The sequence below is a fragment of the Ursus maritimus genome, unplaced genomic scaffold, assembly GCF_017311325.1.
Source record: "Ursus maritimus isolate PB19 unplaced genomic scaffold, ASM1731132v1 scaffold_16, whole genome shotgun sequence".
Lineage (NCBI taxonomy): Eukaryota > Metazoa > Chordata > Mammalia > Carnivora > Ursidae > Ursus > Ursus maritimus.
This window is the reverse complement of record NW_024424008.1, coordinates 9,559,121-9,578,037: the sequence shown is the minus strand read 5'-3', so window position 1 is coordinate 9,578,037 and position 18,917 is coordinate 9,559,121. Positions and strand designations below refer to the sequence as shown.

At 39.1% G+C, this 18,917-nt stretch overlaps 1 protein-coding gene across 1 annotated transcript in view; it reads right to left on the bottom strand.

Moving 5' to 3' along the window:
• The window catches only part of RNF169 (ring finger protein 169), an 84,571-nt gene that overhangs the window by 50,298 nt on the left and 15,356 nt on the right, over window positions 1-18,917 (bottom strand). The window contains 1 exon segment of the mRNA XM_008707427.2: window positions 2,041-2,114. Within this exon segment, the coding sequence (XP_008705649.2) occupies window positions 2,041-2,114 (74 nt within the window).

The window sequence follows — 18,917 nt, the reverse complement described above, 5'->3', positions numbered from 1 at the left end:
CACATCAGGCTCTTCCGCTATGAGATTGCTTCTTCCTCTCCCACTCCCCCTGCTTGTGTTCCCTCTCTCGCTGGCTGTCTCTATCTGTCGAATAAATAAATAAAATCCTTAAAAAAAAAAAAATAAACATTTTTCTGTCCCTCCCTCCTAAAAGGAGTAAAAGTACAGTTCCCCAAGGTTTCTTTCTCTCTCCCAAAGCTTCTAAAAACCTCTACTCTTACTATGCATTGTTTCATCTCCTTTTTCCACCTCCAATTCCTTGTTTTTTATCTTCAAGCTGATAGCTTTAAAATTTCCATATCCTCCAAGTTTGCAGAAAAGTATATCAGAATTAAATATCTGCAGATCCTAGAATTTTATTAAGAGGAATCTGTGGTTCTTTTGATGTGGTCCCTATAAAGAATTTTTTCCTAGGTAGAAAAAAGCTTTGTAAGTGATTTAAAAACCAAACAACCCTCATAATACCAAAATAAGAGGAGCATGAGGACCCAAGTTAACATTTGACACTCTCATTTAAAAGAGAAAGTCAAAGAATGAATAGTAATTAAACAGAGTTCTCTATTTTCTCTTTAACATGACCTTTTCAAACACTGAGTTTTTCATTCAGTGTAAAATGCCACAATAATGTTATTGTCTCGCCTGTTTTATGATGATGCCTGATCCAGATTAAGTGGATTACTTACCTTTATAAAATATTAAATATCCACATGTAGAATAGCTCACAGAGGAGCCATGACCAGAGGCAGGTTTTGTAGGGCCTGGAGCTTATATACTTTGGGGGTTCTCTTTAAGAAAAAGAATACAAAACCACAAACATAAATCTATACTCAAAAGTGAATATTTATTTAGAATAAAAAAAGACATCACGATAGTAATGAATTTAAAAATGTAACTAGTATCATAAACACAGCTTTTTTTTTTTTATCTTAATAATGATTTTTTATTATATTATGTTAGTCACCATACAGTACATCCCCGGTTTCCGATGTAAGGCTCGATGATTGATTAGTTGTGTATAACACCCAGTGCACCATGCAATATGTGCCCTCCTTACTACCCATCACCGGTCTATCCCATTCCCCCACCCCCCTCCCCTCTGTAGCCCTCAGTTTGTTTCTCATAGTCCATAGTCTCTCATGTTTCATTCCCCCTTCTGATTACCCCCCCTTTCTTTATCCCTTTCTTCCCTACTGATAAATCCTGTAACATAATTCTTACCAGCCTTTTTGACATCTTAATTTTCTAAGTGATTCACAATTAGTTTGAAAACATTGGAAATAAGATGATGGGGACATTGCTAAAAGCTTTCCCAGTGGTAAACTTTCTCTACCTAGGAAATTATTTTACTACCCCCCTTACTGTCCTAAGTTACAGTTCTTCTGCAGTACATAACAGAGTAAAAGCAACAAAAGATAATACCGGTTACATGTAATTAGAGGAACCTTGCAAGATAAGGAAAAGCAATACAAGCTATTATTATTGGAGCTTATATGTTGGCTTTTAACCAAGATTTAAATGCCAAGAATAGGGGCACCTGGGTAGCTCACTGGGTTAAGAATCTGACTCTTGTTTTTGGCTGAGGTCAGGTGAGGATCCCATGGGTGGTGGGACTGGAGCCCAGCATGGACTCCCCCCAACCCCCTTGCAGCAGGCTCCGGGCTCAGTAGGGAGTCGGCTTGAGATTCTCTCCCTCTGTCCCTCCCTACACTGGAGCACCTGCACGCTCGCTCTCGCTCTCTCTCTCAAATTAATTTAAAGGAAGGAAGGAAGGCCGGCCAAGAATACCCCTCTTGGTGGCCAGTTATTGCGGCAGGTATAAGACAGGCCAGGTGAGCTACAGTTTCATCTTTGAAAGAACAGCTAAAAAGGGGTTCTTAGTTAAGGTTTACTCTACCTCCATTATAGCTACAGTATGAGGTCATATGGAAAAAGACAGGCTCTGCATTGTAAATTTTTGAAAACTCCCACTAAGTATTCTTTAATGTTATCATTTCAATTTACTTTAAGAAAATGAGTGGTGTGATCACCTATATACCGTACCTTTCTCAGGCTTTCATATTCCTCACGAAGTTCCCCAGGCTTGCTTAATTTGATTGGTGCTCTGAATATAAACTCTGGAGGAAAGGGAAAAGAAAACACGTTTTAACAGGAGTTTCTAGGAAAGAACCCAAAACCCTGTCCTACTGCTATTCCCACATTATAAACCACATGAAAAATTGTGGTCATCTTAATTTGAATATTCATTCACTCATTAACAAATATTTATTAAAGGGTATAAATGAGGCGCAGTTCTAAGCACTGGGGGGCAGCATTGAACAAAGAAAGCCCTTGCTCTCATGGAGTTTACAATCTTACAGACAATAAACAAACAAGCGTATACATATAACACAACCAGCAGTACAAAGTGTTACGGAGGAAAATAAAGGTAGGAAGAATGAAAAAGATTATTTTATAAAGAATGGTCTAGAAGAGCCTCACTGATAAAGTCACATGTTAAAGGACCTTAAGAAAAAAACCAATTTAAAGCTTAGTTCAATGTTACCAAATAACATTTTAAATGAGCTAAAGTTTTATTCATAACACTGCATTTTTCTATTTCTTTTTCAATATTGCCAGCAGAGTATTTTCCTGCACACAACCTGTAAATATTTTCAGTATATAACCTGATTTTTTTTTTAAAGATTTTATTTATTTATTTGACAGAGACAGCCAGCGAGAAAGGGAACACAAGCAGGGGGAGTGGGAGAGGAAGAAGCAGGCTCCCAGCGGAGGAGCCTGATGTGGGACTCGATCCCAGAACGCCGGGATCACGCCCTGAGCCGAAGGCAGACGCTTAACGACTGCGCCACCCAGACGCCCCATAACCTGATTTTTTTATCCTTAAAGCCTTCGTGGTTTTTATTGGCTTATAGAATACAGTCAAAACTCTTCAACCTGTCATTCAAGGCTCTCCAAAGATGGATCACAACTTCATCACAATTTCTTCTCTCTTCAGCATTGGATCTTTTAACCCTTGACTATCAAGCACCTTCTGTGCTGTTTTCTCAGCTGACACTGTTTTTCTTCCTCTTATCTCTATATATTCTTAAATCCAAGATATCCAGGACCACAGGAGGCACACAACACACGTTGGTAATATAAATAGATGATAAAAATCCAAATTAAGAGAGGAATAAAAGATAAGTTCTAAATGCTATCAAAAAGGAGGGGGAAAGCACACACTTCTGCCTCCTTAAATGTGCATGACACTTCTATGTCCTTCTTTGTACATGTACTGATCAAAATATAGTATTAATTTTAAGACTTACTAAGAACTCTATATCCCACTGAGGTCCTTTTTCAGTTGTCTCAACTATAATTCTGAAAGACTCTTATTTAGTACACCTGAGAATGTGGAAGAGACTTAGAAACACTGGATCCAATGCAAAAGCAGGGAACAGTAACTTAAAGGTCTCCAAGTACTAGAGAATTGTCAGACTCTTGGTGTGGGAGGCAAACATTCCACTACCTTCACTCGCTTATTAAAAAAAGTCCTGATGACTATTTTAATCATACCCCTTAAGCACATTTCCAATTATAGGCAAATAGTATTTAAAATCTGAAACTTGAGGGGCGCCTGGGTGGCACAGCGATTAAGCGTCTGCCTTCGGCTCAGGGCGTGATCCTGGCGTTATGGGATCGAGCCCCACATCAGGCTCCTCCACTAGGAGCCTGCTTCTTCCTCTCCCACCCCCCCTGCTTGTGTTCCCTCTCTCGCTGGCTGTCTCTATCTCTGTTGAATAAAAAAAAAAAAAAAATCTTAAAAAAAATAAAATAAAATAAAATCTGAAACTTGAATAGAGAAGGAGAAGGAGAGAGAAAAAGGAATCCTAAAGGCAAAAAAGTACTTTCGATCCATTTATGGAGAACCTATCACATGTAAAATACTTCATATATATTTTCTCAGTGAATCTTCACAGAAACGTTATAAGGTAGGTATTATACCCATTTTACAATGAGGAAAATGAGAGGATAATGACTTGCCTAAGGCCACAAAATGAGTACATGGAAAAACCAAGAGAAAAGCATTAATAGGAATAAAGAGGGAAATTACATAATGATTAAAAAGGCAACACAAAAAGGAGGTATAATAATCATGAACTTGTATGGACATATACCACAGTAAAAACTAATTACGATTGTAAGGAGGTATTAAGAAATCCAATATAATGCAAGAAGTTTTAACCCACTGCAATTAAAAACAGATCAGGCAGACCAAAAGGTAGTAAAAATGTAGAAAAACTGAACAAAATTCACAAATTGATCCTAATATATTTATATATGTGTGCACCTAGTAAATAGAATACATACTCCTTAAAGTAAACAGGGAACAATTAAAAATACTCTAAGTCATGAAGAACTTTGAACGAATTCATATTATACAGACTTTGCTTTTGGATCCTCGCTGCTATTTTCCAAGCCAAGTTTTCTGGCTACCTGGCTGATTATTCTGGATTACCCAATATTCTTTCTCGATAAATTCTTTTCCTGCTTAAATTTGCCAGAGTAGATTTCTGCTGATTCAAACGAACAATCTGGCTGATTCCACCTTTTAGACGGAACGATAAAATGACCATAAACCAACTTCTAAGGAAAAAAAAGAGAGAAGACAAAGTAATACTAAAAATAAAGAGAAGCAAAATACAGGTATCCGAGGGAGTTTAAATCTCCAAAGACCACTCGAACAATGCTCTCATGAATGATCTTGCATATGTATCATTTTGCAAGTGTATTCACAGATTAAATTGCTGGAATCAGAATTACTGTGTCAAAGAATATATGCATATGTAGCTTTTGTAATTCTGATAGACAATACCAAGTCGCCCTTCCTCCCTGCAGCCTACACCGACTTAGGTCCCACCAGCAATGCAAGAGAGTGTGATCTCCTTCTATCTTTTCCAACACAATGAGTGTTGAAACTTTTTGGTTTTGCCAATCTAACAGGTGAAATTCTGTATCTTATATACATATTTTATGAGTGAAATTGAGCAATTTGTGTTTACTTTGATATGAAACATCTATCATTTCCCTTACTCCTTATATTAACGTTTTCTTCTTGATCTGTTAGAGCTCTCTATAAGGAAAATTAGCCTTAGGTCACATGACTAGCAATACTTTTCCTAGTTTATCATTTATCTTGACTTTGCTCATAGCGGTCATTTTTATGTAGTTATATTAATCGAACTTCTTTTTCATGGCTTTCAGTATTTTGTATATTTGGAAAGACCTTCCTCAGGCCAAGACATAACAGCAAATATCATAGTTTCTTCTGGTACAAAGTATAAGATTCTTCTCTTACCAACTTAAAAATTTCTAAATCTTGGGGCTCAGGGTGTGATTCCGGAGTCCTGGGATCGAGCCCCACATCAGGCTCCTCCACTGGGAGCCTGCTTCTTCCTCTCCCACTCCCCCTGCTTGTGTTCCCTCTCTCTCTGGTTGTCTCTCTCTGTCAAATAAATAAAATCTTAAAAAAAAAAATTCTAAATCTTTGTTTTTATTTGGGGAGCAACATAAGGAGCATAATTTTATTCAGGCTTATAAATTTACTATCCAACACAAGGGACTAAAAATATTTTAGCGATGGCCTGGTGGAAATTCTGAAAACAAAATTTTTTTTAAAGATTTATATATTTATTTGAGAGAGAGAGAGAGAGAGAGGGAGGAGGTCAGGGCAGAGGGAGAGAATCTTCAAGCAGACTCCCCAGTGAGGGTGGAGCCCAATGCAGGGTTCTCTCTCACAAAGCATGACCTGAGCTAAAACCAAGAAGTGGACGCTTAACCAACTGAGCCACCCATGTGCCCCTATGAAAAAAAAATTTTTAAGATTTTATTTATTTATTTGACAGAGAGAGACAGCCAGCGAGAGAGGGAACACAAGCAGGGGGAGTGGGAGAGGAAGAAGCAGGCTCCTAGCGGAGGAGCCTGATGTGGGGCTCGATCCCAGAGTACCGGGATAACGCCCTGAGCCGAAGGCAGACGCTTAAGGACTGCGCCACCCAGGCGCCCCCCCTATGAAAATTTTTACTTACTGCTGGATAATTTGCTTTCTCTAAAATGGTTCTTGCTAACACTTGGAACAAAAATGTCCAAAGAGCTTACCATCTTCATTATATCACGTAAATAATGCAAAGTTAAAAGCCTGATCCCCAACGTAGAAGTTTCCAGAGCCTTGGATAAGTCAGTCTTAACTTTCTCTTCTGTAAAATCAGAAGTAATACCTATCATGATAAGCCATTATGAGCATCAAATGAGTTTACTGAGAGTGAATATACTATAAACTGTTTCAGCCGGTAGAGTGGCATACAACAGAATCTAATAACCCTAAAATTATCCCTGGCGTTGGAGAGATAAAGAAATTGTGGCTTGGTCTGATTTACTTGCAAGTACAACTTACAAGAAATAAAGATAATGATCCAATTGCTTTGATAGGTATATTACATGAAAAGTTAAATTCGCTTTGGGATACCTATTAAGAAATCTCAAAGTTCATCTATAAGGCCAAGTGGAACTCAGCACAGTCACTGAAATCTTACTATGCCTTGACTTATTTGAGAGTAAAAGGTAACGGGTAGGGTAGAGGTAAAGTACCAACTGACATTCACTGAAATCAGTACTGATATGGATTAGTTTAATCTTGGATTAAGATTAATGATGTCTAGGGGCGCCTGGGTGGCACAGCGGTTAAGCGTCAGCCCTCGGCTCAGGGCGTGATCCCGGCGTTATGGGTTCGAGACCCACATCAGGCTCCTCTGCTATGAGCCTGCTTCTTCCTCTCCCACTCACCCTGCTTGTGTTCCCTCTCTCGCTGGCTGTCTCTATCTCTGTCAAATAAATAAATAAATAAAATCTTTAAAAAAAAAAGATTAATGATGTCTAATTCATTAAGAATACAAAACGCAAAGTCAAGATCACTTTTTGCCCCGACAGAACTGTGCTGCACTAAATGACATTGTGCCCCAAAGTTCAAAAATCACACAGCTAAATATAAAACATAAATTGGTCCCACGTGACATTAACCTAAATATTTAATCCTATTTCTTATTTTACTAATGCCCTCTAGAAATGTCAACAAGGGAAAAAAATCCCATTTTTTCCCTATGGACTTGCAAAAAGAACATATTAGATTCTGATACCTACTCTGTCAAATAAGTGCCAAGGCTTCTCTTTGCCTTGGTCTCACTGATCAAATGAAGATGAAAACACTGGCCAACCTACCCCCTAGGAATGCAGAAGATCACAATTAATAGTAGTAATCAATGAAGAATCCCTATCATAGATCAAAACAGCTAACATTTAATAAAAGCACACTGTATGCCAAGTGTGACATACACACACACATGCACAATGCAGAAAAGAGTTAACACAGCAGGCCTGACTGACTGTCTTAAAAGGCCCACTTGCAAGGTTGGCCCTTCGCTGGCTGGTGCCTAGGAACTTGGATTTCAGCAGAGTTCCCACCCTCCCTGATTAGGTACAGATTACTGCACCTTAACTGTTCGTAGAAACAATCCAGTTATGCTGACTACTTCTTTCCTGCTGGGAGTCTGGAACTTAGGCACATGCTAGGCAGAGGGGTCATCGACCCCTAATAAAAACCCCTTCTAATGAGCTTCCCTAGCTGGCAACATTTCACATGTGTTGTCACAACTTATTGCTAGGGGAATTAAGCACTTTCCGTGTGACTCAACTGAAAGAGGACTCTGAAAGCTTGCCCCTGGTTTCCCCCTGAACTTTGTCTTATGTGCCTCTTCCCTTTGCTGATTTTGATTTGTATCCTTTAACTATAATAAATCATAGCCATGAGTACAACTATATACTGTGTCCTATTAGTACTCCTAGTAAATCAGCATAACGGGGTGGTCTTTGAAGCTTTCCTAACACACACACCCATGCACTAATATTAAAATCTCTTCAGATCTCAGTTTCTTCCTGAGACAAGAAGGCAACACGCTAGATAACTTCTAAACTTAATGATTCAGTAACAATATTTTTATTTCATTTTAATTTACCACTCAATAGGTTTCTCTAAATTCTGAAATACTCTATTAAAGTCTAACATGATGGGTAAAAATGCTATTAATTTAAACTTACATAGGGTAGCTATAATATCAAAATAATTTCTTGAAGCTTTATGAAACATGGTATTTCAATCCACTTGGACTACTGACAAATGGAAGAGAAAAAGGCTAGAAAAATGAAAATCTCCCCATTTATTTATTTATTTACTTATTAGGGAGAGAGCGAGCATGAGCTGGGGTGGGGGGTACAGAGAGAGAGAGAAAATCTTTTTTTCCTTTTTCTTTTTTTTTTTTAAGATGTTATTTATTTATTTGACAGAGAGAGACAGTGAGAGGGAACACAAGCAGGGGGAGTGTGAGAGGGAGAAGCAGGCTTCCCACCGAACAGGGAGCCCAATGCGGGGCTCGATCCCAGGACCCTGCGATCATGACCTGAGCCGAAGGCAGATGCTTAACGGCTGAGCCACGCAAGTGCCCCGGAAGAGAGAAAATCTTAAGCAGGATCCACGCCCAGCACAGAGGCTGATGCAGGGCTCAATCTCACAACCCTGAGGTCAAGACCTGAGCTGAAATCAAGAGGCAGAGGCTTAACCGACTGAGGCACCCAGGTGCCCCAAAATCTCCCCTTCTAAATCAGAGTCCTCTACTATGTCTCTTAAAACTAACTGGAGAACACGTATACAGTCAACATTATTAATTGTACAAGGTACTTATCAAACATTATTAACCTTTCAGGTTCCCTGCTTTTTAATAAAGAAAAAGCAATCATTTGTAATAAAATAGTTGCTGTCTGCTAATGTGGGACTTTTCTCTTTATTTCCTTCTGCTTTTCTAGGGTCATATGTCAGATTCCTCCTCTCCAAAAGATGAAATTGTGGTTGAAACACATGCAATACAACTGTGCAAAGAAACAGGAAAAAACCCAGATGACCTTGGTATGGAGATGCGTTTTTAGACACACTATCAAAAACATGATCCGTGTACATCATTAAAATTAAAAATTTCTGCTCAGCAAAAGACAATGTCAAGAGAATGAGAAGGCAAACCACAGACTAGAGAAAATATTTGCAATAGATATAGCTGATTTAAGACTGTTATCTAAAATATACAAAGAACTAGGGGTGCTTGGCTGGCTCAGTTGGTACAGCATGCAACTCTTGATCTCAGGGTGGTGAGTTCAAGCCCCACGTTGGGTGTAGAGATTACTTAAAAAAAAAAAATGGAAAGGTAAAAAAAAATAAAATAAAATATACGAAGAACTATTAAAACTCAAAAGAAAAAAAAACTAGTTTTTAAAAATGGGCAAAAGACCTTAACAGACACCTCACCAAAGATACACACATGGCATATAAGCATATAAAAAGATACTCCATATCATATGTCATTAAAGAGTTACAGATTAGAACAAGATACCACTCCGCACCTATTAGATTTGCCAAAATCCAAAACACTGACAACACCAAATGCTAGGGAGGATGTGGAGCAAGAGGAACTCATTCACTGCCGGTGGGAATGCAAAATGGTACAGCCATTTTGAAAGACGTATGTGTCAGTTTCTTAGAAAATTAACCAAAGTCTTACCATATGATCCGGCAACTGCACTCCTTGATATTTACCCAAATGAAATGAAAATTTATGCCCATACAAAACCCTGCACAAAGATACTTTTATCTTCTTTATTCATAACTGCCAAAACTTGGAAGCAACCAAGATATCCTCCAGTAGCTAAATGGATAAATTGTGGTACATTCAGAAATGGAATATTATTTAGCGTTAAAAAGAAATGAGCTATTAAAGACATGAAATGACATGGAGGAAATTTAAATGCATATTACTTAGTCAAAGAAGTCACTCTGAAAAAGCTACATACTGAATGATTCCAACCACATGACATTCTAGAAAAGACAAAATTACGGAAACAATAAGAAGATCAGTGCTTCCCAGGATTGTGGCGGGGGAGGGTTGGGGATGAGGCGGCAGAGTTCAGAGGATTCTTAGAGCAAAAAATACTCTGTATGATATTACAATGATGGATATATGTCATTACGTATTTGTCCAAACCCATAACATGTACAACAAGAGTGAACTGCAAGGTAAACTATAGACTTTGGGTGATTACAATGTGTCATGGCAGGTCCATCCTTGTTAACAAATCCATTTGGTAAATGATATCGCTAAAAACACCACCACCCTCCTTAGTCCAGAGGAGTTAGTCCCAAACCCAATTCCTCCACCACTTTCTATAGGGATATTCAAGTGTTTCGGTAGCACAGAAACAACTATTCACCCTTCCTTCACTGCACAGAAAAGACATGCTAGAAACCACTTCAGGTGTCACTACGATGCTGAATATCTTGGTATTTGTAAATGAATCCAATGGTTGTAGTACCTTCTTAACGCCTGTCCTCCAGCTACTACTATGTTTAGCAGGAAGAGAAACTCTCTAAGGATATGATGCCTTAAGAATGATACCACCTATGGCTTGTGACCTAAGCTGAGCATTGAATTCAGTCTAATGTGAACTGTAGGAACAGCTGTGCTTCCTTGAAGCTCCTTCCTGAAAAGGATTTTCTCTGGGGTAGGGTGACTGGTTATTAATAAAGGCAAACAGACAAAACAAAATATAAGACAGGCATTTTTCTAATTGCACCAAACCTCAGGAATGAAGTATCATTGTCAAAGCATACTCACTACAAAATTAGAAAGAGAACGTCACTCAACTGTACTGAGAAGATGTTAACCCTAACAACTCCCGAAGCCAAAGTTAATCATCCCTTGGTACCTGACTGTGCTTGAGTTTTCACCCCCGTAGGTTCCATATTTTATCAGGACATCAGGATGAATAAGAATTTTGGACTCAGGTCCCAAGACCTAGATCTTAATCTGAATACTCCTACTTACTAGCTACTTGTCCTTGGGCAAATTGAAAAAATTCTTTGGGTGGGGTGCCTGGCTGGCTCAGTTGGTAAAGCATGCAACTCTTGATCTCAGGGTCCTGAGTTCAAGCCCCACATTGGGCGTGGAGCCTACTTTAAGAAAAGAAATGAAAGAAAAAGAAGGAAAGAGAAAAGAAAAAATCTCTTTGGGTAATTTCCATCTCTATCACCACGAGCAGCACCATTATGATGGCTGGCAGTTATGTAGCACTTAAATTATGCCAGGCTCATTTCTAAGCACTTTGTATTTATTAACTTATCTAATCTTCATAATGACTCAAAGGAAGGTACTATTATCCCCATCTTACGGATGAGAAAACTGAGACACAGAGCATTTACTTTGCCCAAGGCTATACTGTTATCAGTGAAAGAGCTGTGACTTGAACCCAAGCAATCTGGCTCCAGAATCTGTGCTCTTACCTACTATGTCTTATTACTTCTTTAATAATAATTTTTTCAAAAGAAAAAGAAAAAAAGCCTAAGAACCCTCTAAAACAATAGGCAAATGACATGAACAGGCAGCTTTTGGAAAAAAATTAATTCAGATGACTTACAAACCTATTAAAATGTGTTCCATTTCACTCATATTTTAAGATATTAAAAACTTAAAACAAAATACTTCTTTGTACCAGATCAGCAAAGATTAGCAAAGATCAAAGAGTTTGATAAAGACAAGGGTTAGCAAGGGTATCCTTTACCTTAAAGATAAATCATACACATGTGCAAAGATTTATGTACAAGAACATTCACTGTGGATCATCACAATAAAGACTGGAAACAACCTAAATATCCTTCAATTAGAGACTGACTGAATAAATTATTAGAGGACTGGGATACCACGAATCTTTTTCTATACTGTCTGTTTTTATTCCTGGTCTGGTTTCTTGGTTTACCTGGTAATTTTTGTTAGAATGTCACTCATTGTGTATGAAAAGCTGTGGCGCTTGTATCTGGATGATATTATATTCCTACAGAGGATGCATCGTATTTTCCGCAAGCAGATAGAATGAGGGCAGATCACCTCACAATCCAATCAGGACATGAGCTGATTCAAGGCTGGCTGTAATCTTTGTAATGCTTGGAAAACCCAGCCTGGTTTGCAGCTCTCCAAGCGTCCAACTGAGAGTCTGAGTGTCTACCAAGACTACCTTTCTTGGAGGAAGTCCTGAACTTTTCTCTCCACTAAAGAACTGTTACAAGAGTGCTTTGCTTTTCAACAGCTTTCTGAGAAGGTTCTTAGCCTTTTTTTTTTTTTTTTTACCCTGCACAGTTTAAGAACCAACAAATGGTCAAGAGAAAAAAAGCAGGTAGAGAGGAAGAAGGGGGTGGGGATGCACCTCCCTTCTCTCTGGGATCTTGGCCTCTCAAGTACTTGTTGCTCTGAAAGCCCTGAACTACAATTTTTGTATCCCCAGCCCCATGAAGAAAGCTTTGTTGGCTTTTCCACCTCTTAAAGTTGCACTCTCCATTAACCAAGAAGCCACAAATAAATGTCTGAAGTCCTGGCTCCCTTGGCAACTTATCAGTGCCTTCATATAACATTGTTTGTAAATCAGGCTTTTCTAGTTATTCTCGGCAGGAGTTTTGGTCTGCTACAATCTGCTACGCCATAGCCAGAAGCAAGATCTACATTTTTCATAAGCGACTGGAAAAGACAATTTTTTCATCATGAAACCACAGACCATTGGTAAAAAGGGAATAGGCAGTGAGGAAGAAGACAAAAATGGAGAATATTCCTTTGAGAAAATCAAGAAAGGGTTATTAATAAAGGTAGAACATGTGTGGTCCAAGTCCTAAAGAAACTTAAACTCTTACTAGGGAAGGAAAAATATACTTGAATGAGACAATTATAGAATGTCAAAGAGTTATAAAACTAAACATTTAAGAGCTGCATAAAACAGGGGCGCCGAGCTGGCTCAGCCGGTAGAGCACAGTGACTCTTGATCTTGGGGTTGTAAGTTCAAGCCCCATGTTGGGTGTAGACAGTACTTAAAAATAAAATCTTAAAAAAAAAAAAAAGAACTGCATAGAAGAGCAAGAGGTAGACATGCACAACAGCAAAAGGAAGACAGTGAATCCAAGTCCATCTTCTACAACGAAACACGTAAGCGCAGAGATACAGAGGAAACAAGAAGCCATTGTCCATACTGATCTCAAAGTTACCTGCTTATACTACCCACCAAACAACCACTATCAAATGGAATATGTGAAAGGAGAAATCTTCATGTTAAATTAAGCATACCATTTAGAATTAGGAAGGTGAAGACATGGGAAATGAACCACGAATGTGTTCTAAAACCAAACTAAGGTGGTTTCTATTTTATCTATTTTTTGGTTTACTCCTTCTAAGAGTGCAGATGACAGCCAAGTACTAATTGTCTTAAACGAATGCAACTGCTCATTTGCCCACTTGCCCAAGACAAATAACAATTCACAACAGGCAATATAAAGAGTGGTTACCTGGGGGGAAGAAGGGCACAGAGAAAAAGTTAAAAAGCTAATGAAATGTTAACACCAAGCTTTAAGGCTGCTTACTTAAGCACCATAATTAACACCACATATTTCTACCACATATTATTACCCTACTGGTATTTTAAAACTATCCTTCGGCAAAGAACTTACCAAATCAAAATGGCATAGCGGACATACAAAGAACATATAAAATGCTTATAACTTTTGACCTAATAATTAATTTCCAGGAATCTAAGAAAATACTCTAAAATACAGAAACATTTTTACATAGAAAGATTTTCATTGTAGGGCACATAGGTGGCTCAGTCAGCTAAGTGTCTGACTTCGGCTCAGGTCATGATCTCAGGGTCCTGGGATTGGGCCCTGCATCGGGCTCCATATTCAGTGGGGAGTCTGTTTCTCCCCCTCTCTCTGCCCAACCCCCCCTCCCCATGCATGCACTTTCTCTGTCTCTTTTTTTCAAATAAATAAATAATCTTAAAAAAAAAGATTTTCATCGCAACCTTGTTCATAATTATAAAACAAAAACTGAGAATAACCTAAAAGTCCAATTTTGAGGGAATGGTTAGGCTAATTATGGAAAGTTTATACAATGTATGATCTGCCATTAAAATTATATAGAAAGACTTTTTAATAATGCAAGCCATTGCTTTAATAAGAGGAAACCATTCAGGTTAAATGAGAAATCCAAGTTGCCAGACTGAATGCCTTATAATTTCAAACATTAAAAAAAAAAAAACCATGAAACGGGGGGGAGGGTGCCTGACTGGCTCAGTCAGTAGAGTATGCAACTTTTGATCCTGGGGTGGTAAGTTCGAGCCCCACACTGGGCATAAACATTTCTATGTTTAAAAAATTAAACATAGAAATGGCAATAACAAATGGAAAAAGAACAGTAATATAATTGTAGAAGTCACAAAAGGAAAAAAATATTAATGATTAGATATCAAGTTATCATATAAAAGTATGTGAGAATAAGGAAAAAAGTTTCCAGAGATTAAGAAATTAAAGCAGGAATGATCAATGAAGAAAAAGGGAGTTGCCGTAGGAAGAGAAAATACACATAAAATAAGGCACGAGACTCTTTCCCCAAGCTTATTAGTGAAGACAAATTTATAAAAAGTTTTTTAAAAGACTTAAATAACAACAGAGACGATGACAGATGCAATATTACAAAGTAAACAATTGCTACATGAAGCCAACACTGCAATCACTGGGTGTCCGTCCATCCACAGGAGGAAGAGAACCAGGGCTGGGAAGGAGCAGGTGGGACGAAGCAGAGACTAACTGTTAAACCGAGGGAGGTCAAGAGATGGAGAAAGAGCGACGCATGTGAACAACAAAGCATGAAGTATGAAGGCTGGACCGTGAATAAATATGTTTTGCTAGAGCAGAAAGGTTGTTTGGGAGAGTTACGCAGGTCAGAAAGGCAGGCTGGGGGATAGGATGTTCTTCACTTTTATGTGAAAACAATGCCAAATCTGGGCAGACTCGCCCCCGCATACAGTATGAAGGAGCTACTTTGGGGACTCAATCAGGAACACCTACCTGTGTCGGTCACTCAGTGAAATGCTTGCTGTTTTTTAATATAGCACTTTACCTACCAGCCACATGAGTATGCCTGGTAACTTCTACAAGTACAAAGATCCTGGGCGGAGGAGACAACTTAGACGCTATCACTTACCAGTGTGACACTGGGCACACTACAGCTTCTCCAGCCCTCAGTTTCCCCATTCCTAAAAGGATAATAATACCTCCCTCAAATGAACCATTATGAATGATTAAACATGATTTAATGTAATGTGCCTGGTAAAGTGTTGGCTATATAACTAATATTCATTAAATGTTAGAAACCTCTCCATAAGGAGGAAGAAAATTCTACTTAACATTTTTCAGCAGTAGAAATTCCTTAGAATTGTAGGAAAGTATAAGGAATTCAATGAAAAAAAAACAGCACCAAAGATTTTTTTTTCCTATATATTAGTGGGGCAACTAGAAAGTACTTACTAAGTTAACTGCTAAAAAAAATTAATAATACTCAAATTTCAAGTTGCATCTTGCTCCCTTGCTCCCTAATTCCCTTAAAAGAATTAACCCGATTTGTACCTTGATCTGAAAAGAATAATGAGCAGCCTGAGGTAGCAGACTCAGGGCCAGATACTAAATATTTTAGCCTTTGCAGACCATAAGGTCTCTGTCACAACTGTCCGCTCTGCTGTTGGAGCATGAAAGCAGTCACAGACAATATGAATGAGTATGGTTATGTTCCAAAAAACTTTATTTACAAAAATTAGCAGCAGGCTGCATCTGGCCTGCTGACTCTAGTTATCAACCCCTGGTGCTAAATGTTTGCATCCCCCCCAGATTCGTCTGTTGAAACTTAATCCCCAACTTGATGGTATTTAGAGGGGGGGGCCTTGGAAACGTCATTGGTAATGAGAGCAAAACCCTCATGAATGGGATTAGTGTCCTTACGAAAGAGACCCTAGAGAGCTCCCTTGCCCCTTCTACCAAGTGAGAACGCAGCAAGATGACAATCTATGAACTAGGAGGTGGGCCCTCGCAAGACACCAAATCTGTAAGCATCTTGATCTTTGACTTTCCAGCCACCAGGTACACGAGAAACAAATTTCTGTTGTTCGTAAGCCCCCCAGTTCCTGGTATTCTGTGACAGTAGCCCAAATGGACTAAGACGCATGGATTGGAGAAAGACAAAGTAAGAGAGTAGAGAGCAACAGGATTTGCAAAAGCTGGTATTAAGAGTAGAGTGAAAGCAGTCCGTTTCCCTGTTGGATGCAGAAATGGCCCAAACAATAAGGCACAGTAGACAGCCTGCACTGGATCAGCACAGTCAAGGCAACAGGAGACACACAATAAGAGAGGTCCCAGAAGCAAACACGGGTACGGGAGCGCGGCAGAGATGCAGCCTCTAGATCTAGGCAGAACAAGACCACCATATGGCTGCGCCCCATATCCTCTGGACTTAATTCCTGCTCACACGAGTCCACAAGGTGAAATGATACCGAAATTAGAAAAGAGTGCAGGATTCAGAACCATACCACATGCGTTCAAATCTACCACCCACTGGATAAATACTAACAGTCTCTACCCTTGTGAAGTCTGTTTCTTCATCCGTAAAATGGGCGTAATACCTACCTTAACAGGGTTGTTTTTCTCATCTCATCCTCCAATACCTATTTGGTACAGATTCTGTGTGTATTAAATGGTAACCTAACTGGCCTGTTGGACTCTTTTTGTCTTTCCATCTATCATCAACACTGCTTCCTTGGTACTTTATAAAACAGAGCCCTGACCCTATCATCCTCCCGCTTATTTTCATTGGCTTCTCTCTGCCTCCAAGATTTATAAACAGGACCCAATGTACCATTCCAGCCACATTTTCCATTCCTGCATTACTTCTCCCCTTCCCAGCCTTAACATAGCTCACTATACCCAGATATGCCATATCTTGTCTCCTCTGTGACTTTATGCCACTTCTTCTTCCCCAAATGGTTTTTCTCCTTCTCACTATATGATGATTACTTCAAATCCTGCCTACTGCCCTCTCCTCTGTGAAGCTTTTCCCACTAACCCAGAGAGAATGACATGAGCTTCCTGTAGGCCCTCGAAACATTCTGCACTTTTCTCAATGGTAGCAGCATTCATTACCTGCGTTATAGTTACTTGTCTCTGCCTCTACCTCCCCCAAACTAGGAATTGCCTTGAAGACAGGGCTGATGTCTAGGTACGTGTCTCAGTGTAAGACAATGGCTTAACATTTTTTTGTTGAATGAACCAATGAGAAAGATCTGTAATACTATTAGCACCACTTCACGCTAAAGTCTTTGAAAGAATTTGTCTGAAGGGAGTTGTAGTAAAGCTTTTCTTTATAATTAAGGCAAAGGTAAATTTTAGTAGAGTCCAATCTTCAGAGGTTTTTATTATAATAGTTTTATAGTACCAAACACCGCACGAAACACAAGGGAAGTGGCAAAACAGAAGTTAAGGGAAAATAAGTCCACTGCTATTCAGAAAAATAGAAACCAAACCAAAACTGGAAATAACTTCTCTTCAAACTTAAAGATTTTGTGGTAAATACATGTGACAAGGAACATGGTTTGACGGCAGTTCATGCCAAAAACAAACCACCCAGTTTTGTCGCTGATAAATTCAGTATGAGCAAGGCTAATGCAATCTTCAGCAGTATCAGGAACTTAGCATCCAGATGGAGAGACAGTACACTCCGTTACATTCTGCACTAGTCAGGCATTATTTAAGGTATGAGGGTCAGCTCCGAGTGGCATGTTTGAAGATGACCAGAAGGGTAAAGGAATCATCACATATAATCAAAAACTTTTATGGATTTTCTTAAGGAATCTTTTTCCGTCATTAAGCATAGCTTGTGTATCTAATACATTCTAAGAACCATATCAACGGCTGAACACATAGAAACATAATCTCTGACCCCAGAGAGTTCACTGCAGTGCCAGATACACAAATGAAGAACTGAAATCCAGTGACGTGAGTGATACACGTACTATGTGGTGGCACTAAGAAGGCGGCTGACTCCTATGTGGGTAGGGAAAAAAACTTCACAAAGCACTTATGCTTCACCTGGGCCTTAAAAGATGAGTGTAACTTGACAGGAAGACAGAGTCTTCCAAGCGGAATGATCACAGGTGACAAAAAGTCAAAAAGGATTAAAAAAGCATACTATATTACAAGGTCACTAAGTCATCTCGTTTGACCAGAACCTTTGGAAAGGGAGGAAGAGGACAAAAGAGATTAATTTAAGAAGTTTAACCTAAAAATTCAGAGAGAAATAATCATGGTCTTTAAATACTTGAATATTAAAACTAGGCAAGAAGAGTTTGACTCACTGGAAAACTTAACTTTCAAACCATTAAAACTGTCCAAATATAGACGGCAATGAGTAGAGGGACCAGAATGGGAGAAGTATCCCTATGCACGTGTAAGATCAATCTCCCCCTGGTGTTCCAGACTGCATCTTCCCTCACCTCTTCGTGACCTTAGCTCATCGGTTTTCTCTACTCTCTCCAGCACCATCAGTTTCTCCCTCTCTAATATGATAAGACACAAATCTAATACACAAACATGACTTAAAATAATCTATCTTAAGAAGAAAACAACTCCTGGGGCGCCTGGGTGGCACAGCGGTTAAGCATCTGCCTTCTGCTCAGGGCGTGATCCCGGCGTGATGGGATCGAGCCCCACATCAGGCTCCTCCGCTGGGAGCCTGCTTCTTCCTCTCCCACTCCCCCTGCTTGTGTTCCCTCTCTCGCTGGTCTCTATCTCTGTCAAATAAATAAATAAAATCTTTAAAAAAAAAAAAAAGAAGAAGAAAACAACTCCTGAGCTCTTGTCCCCCAGCAGGTATTGGCCTGTTTCCCTGCCCCCCTTTACAGCAAAGCCCTCCAAAGAGTAGAGTATA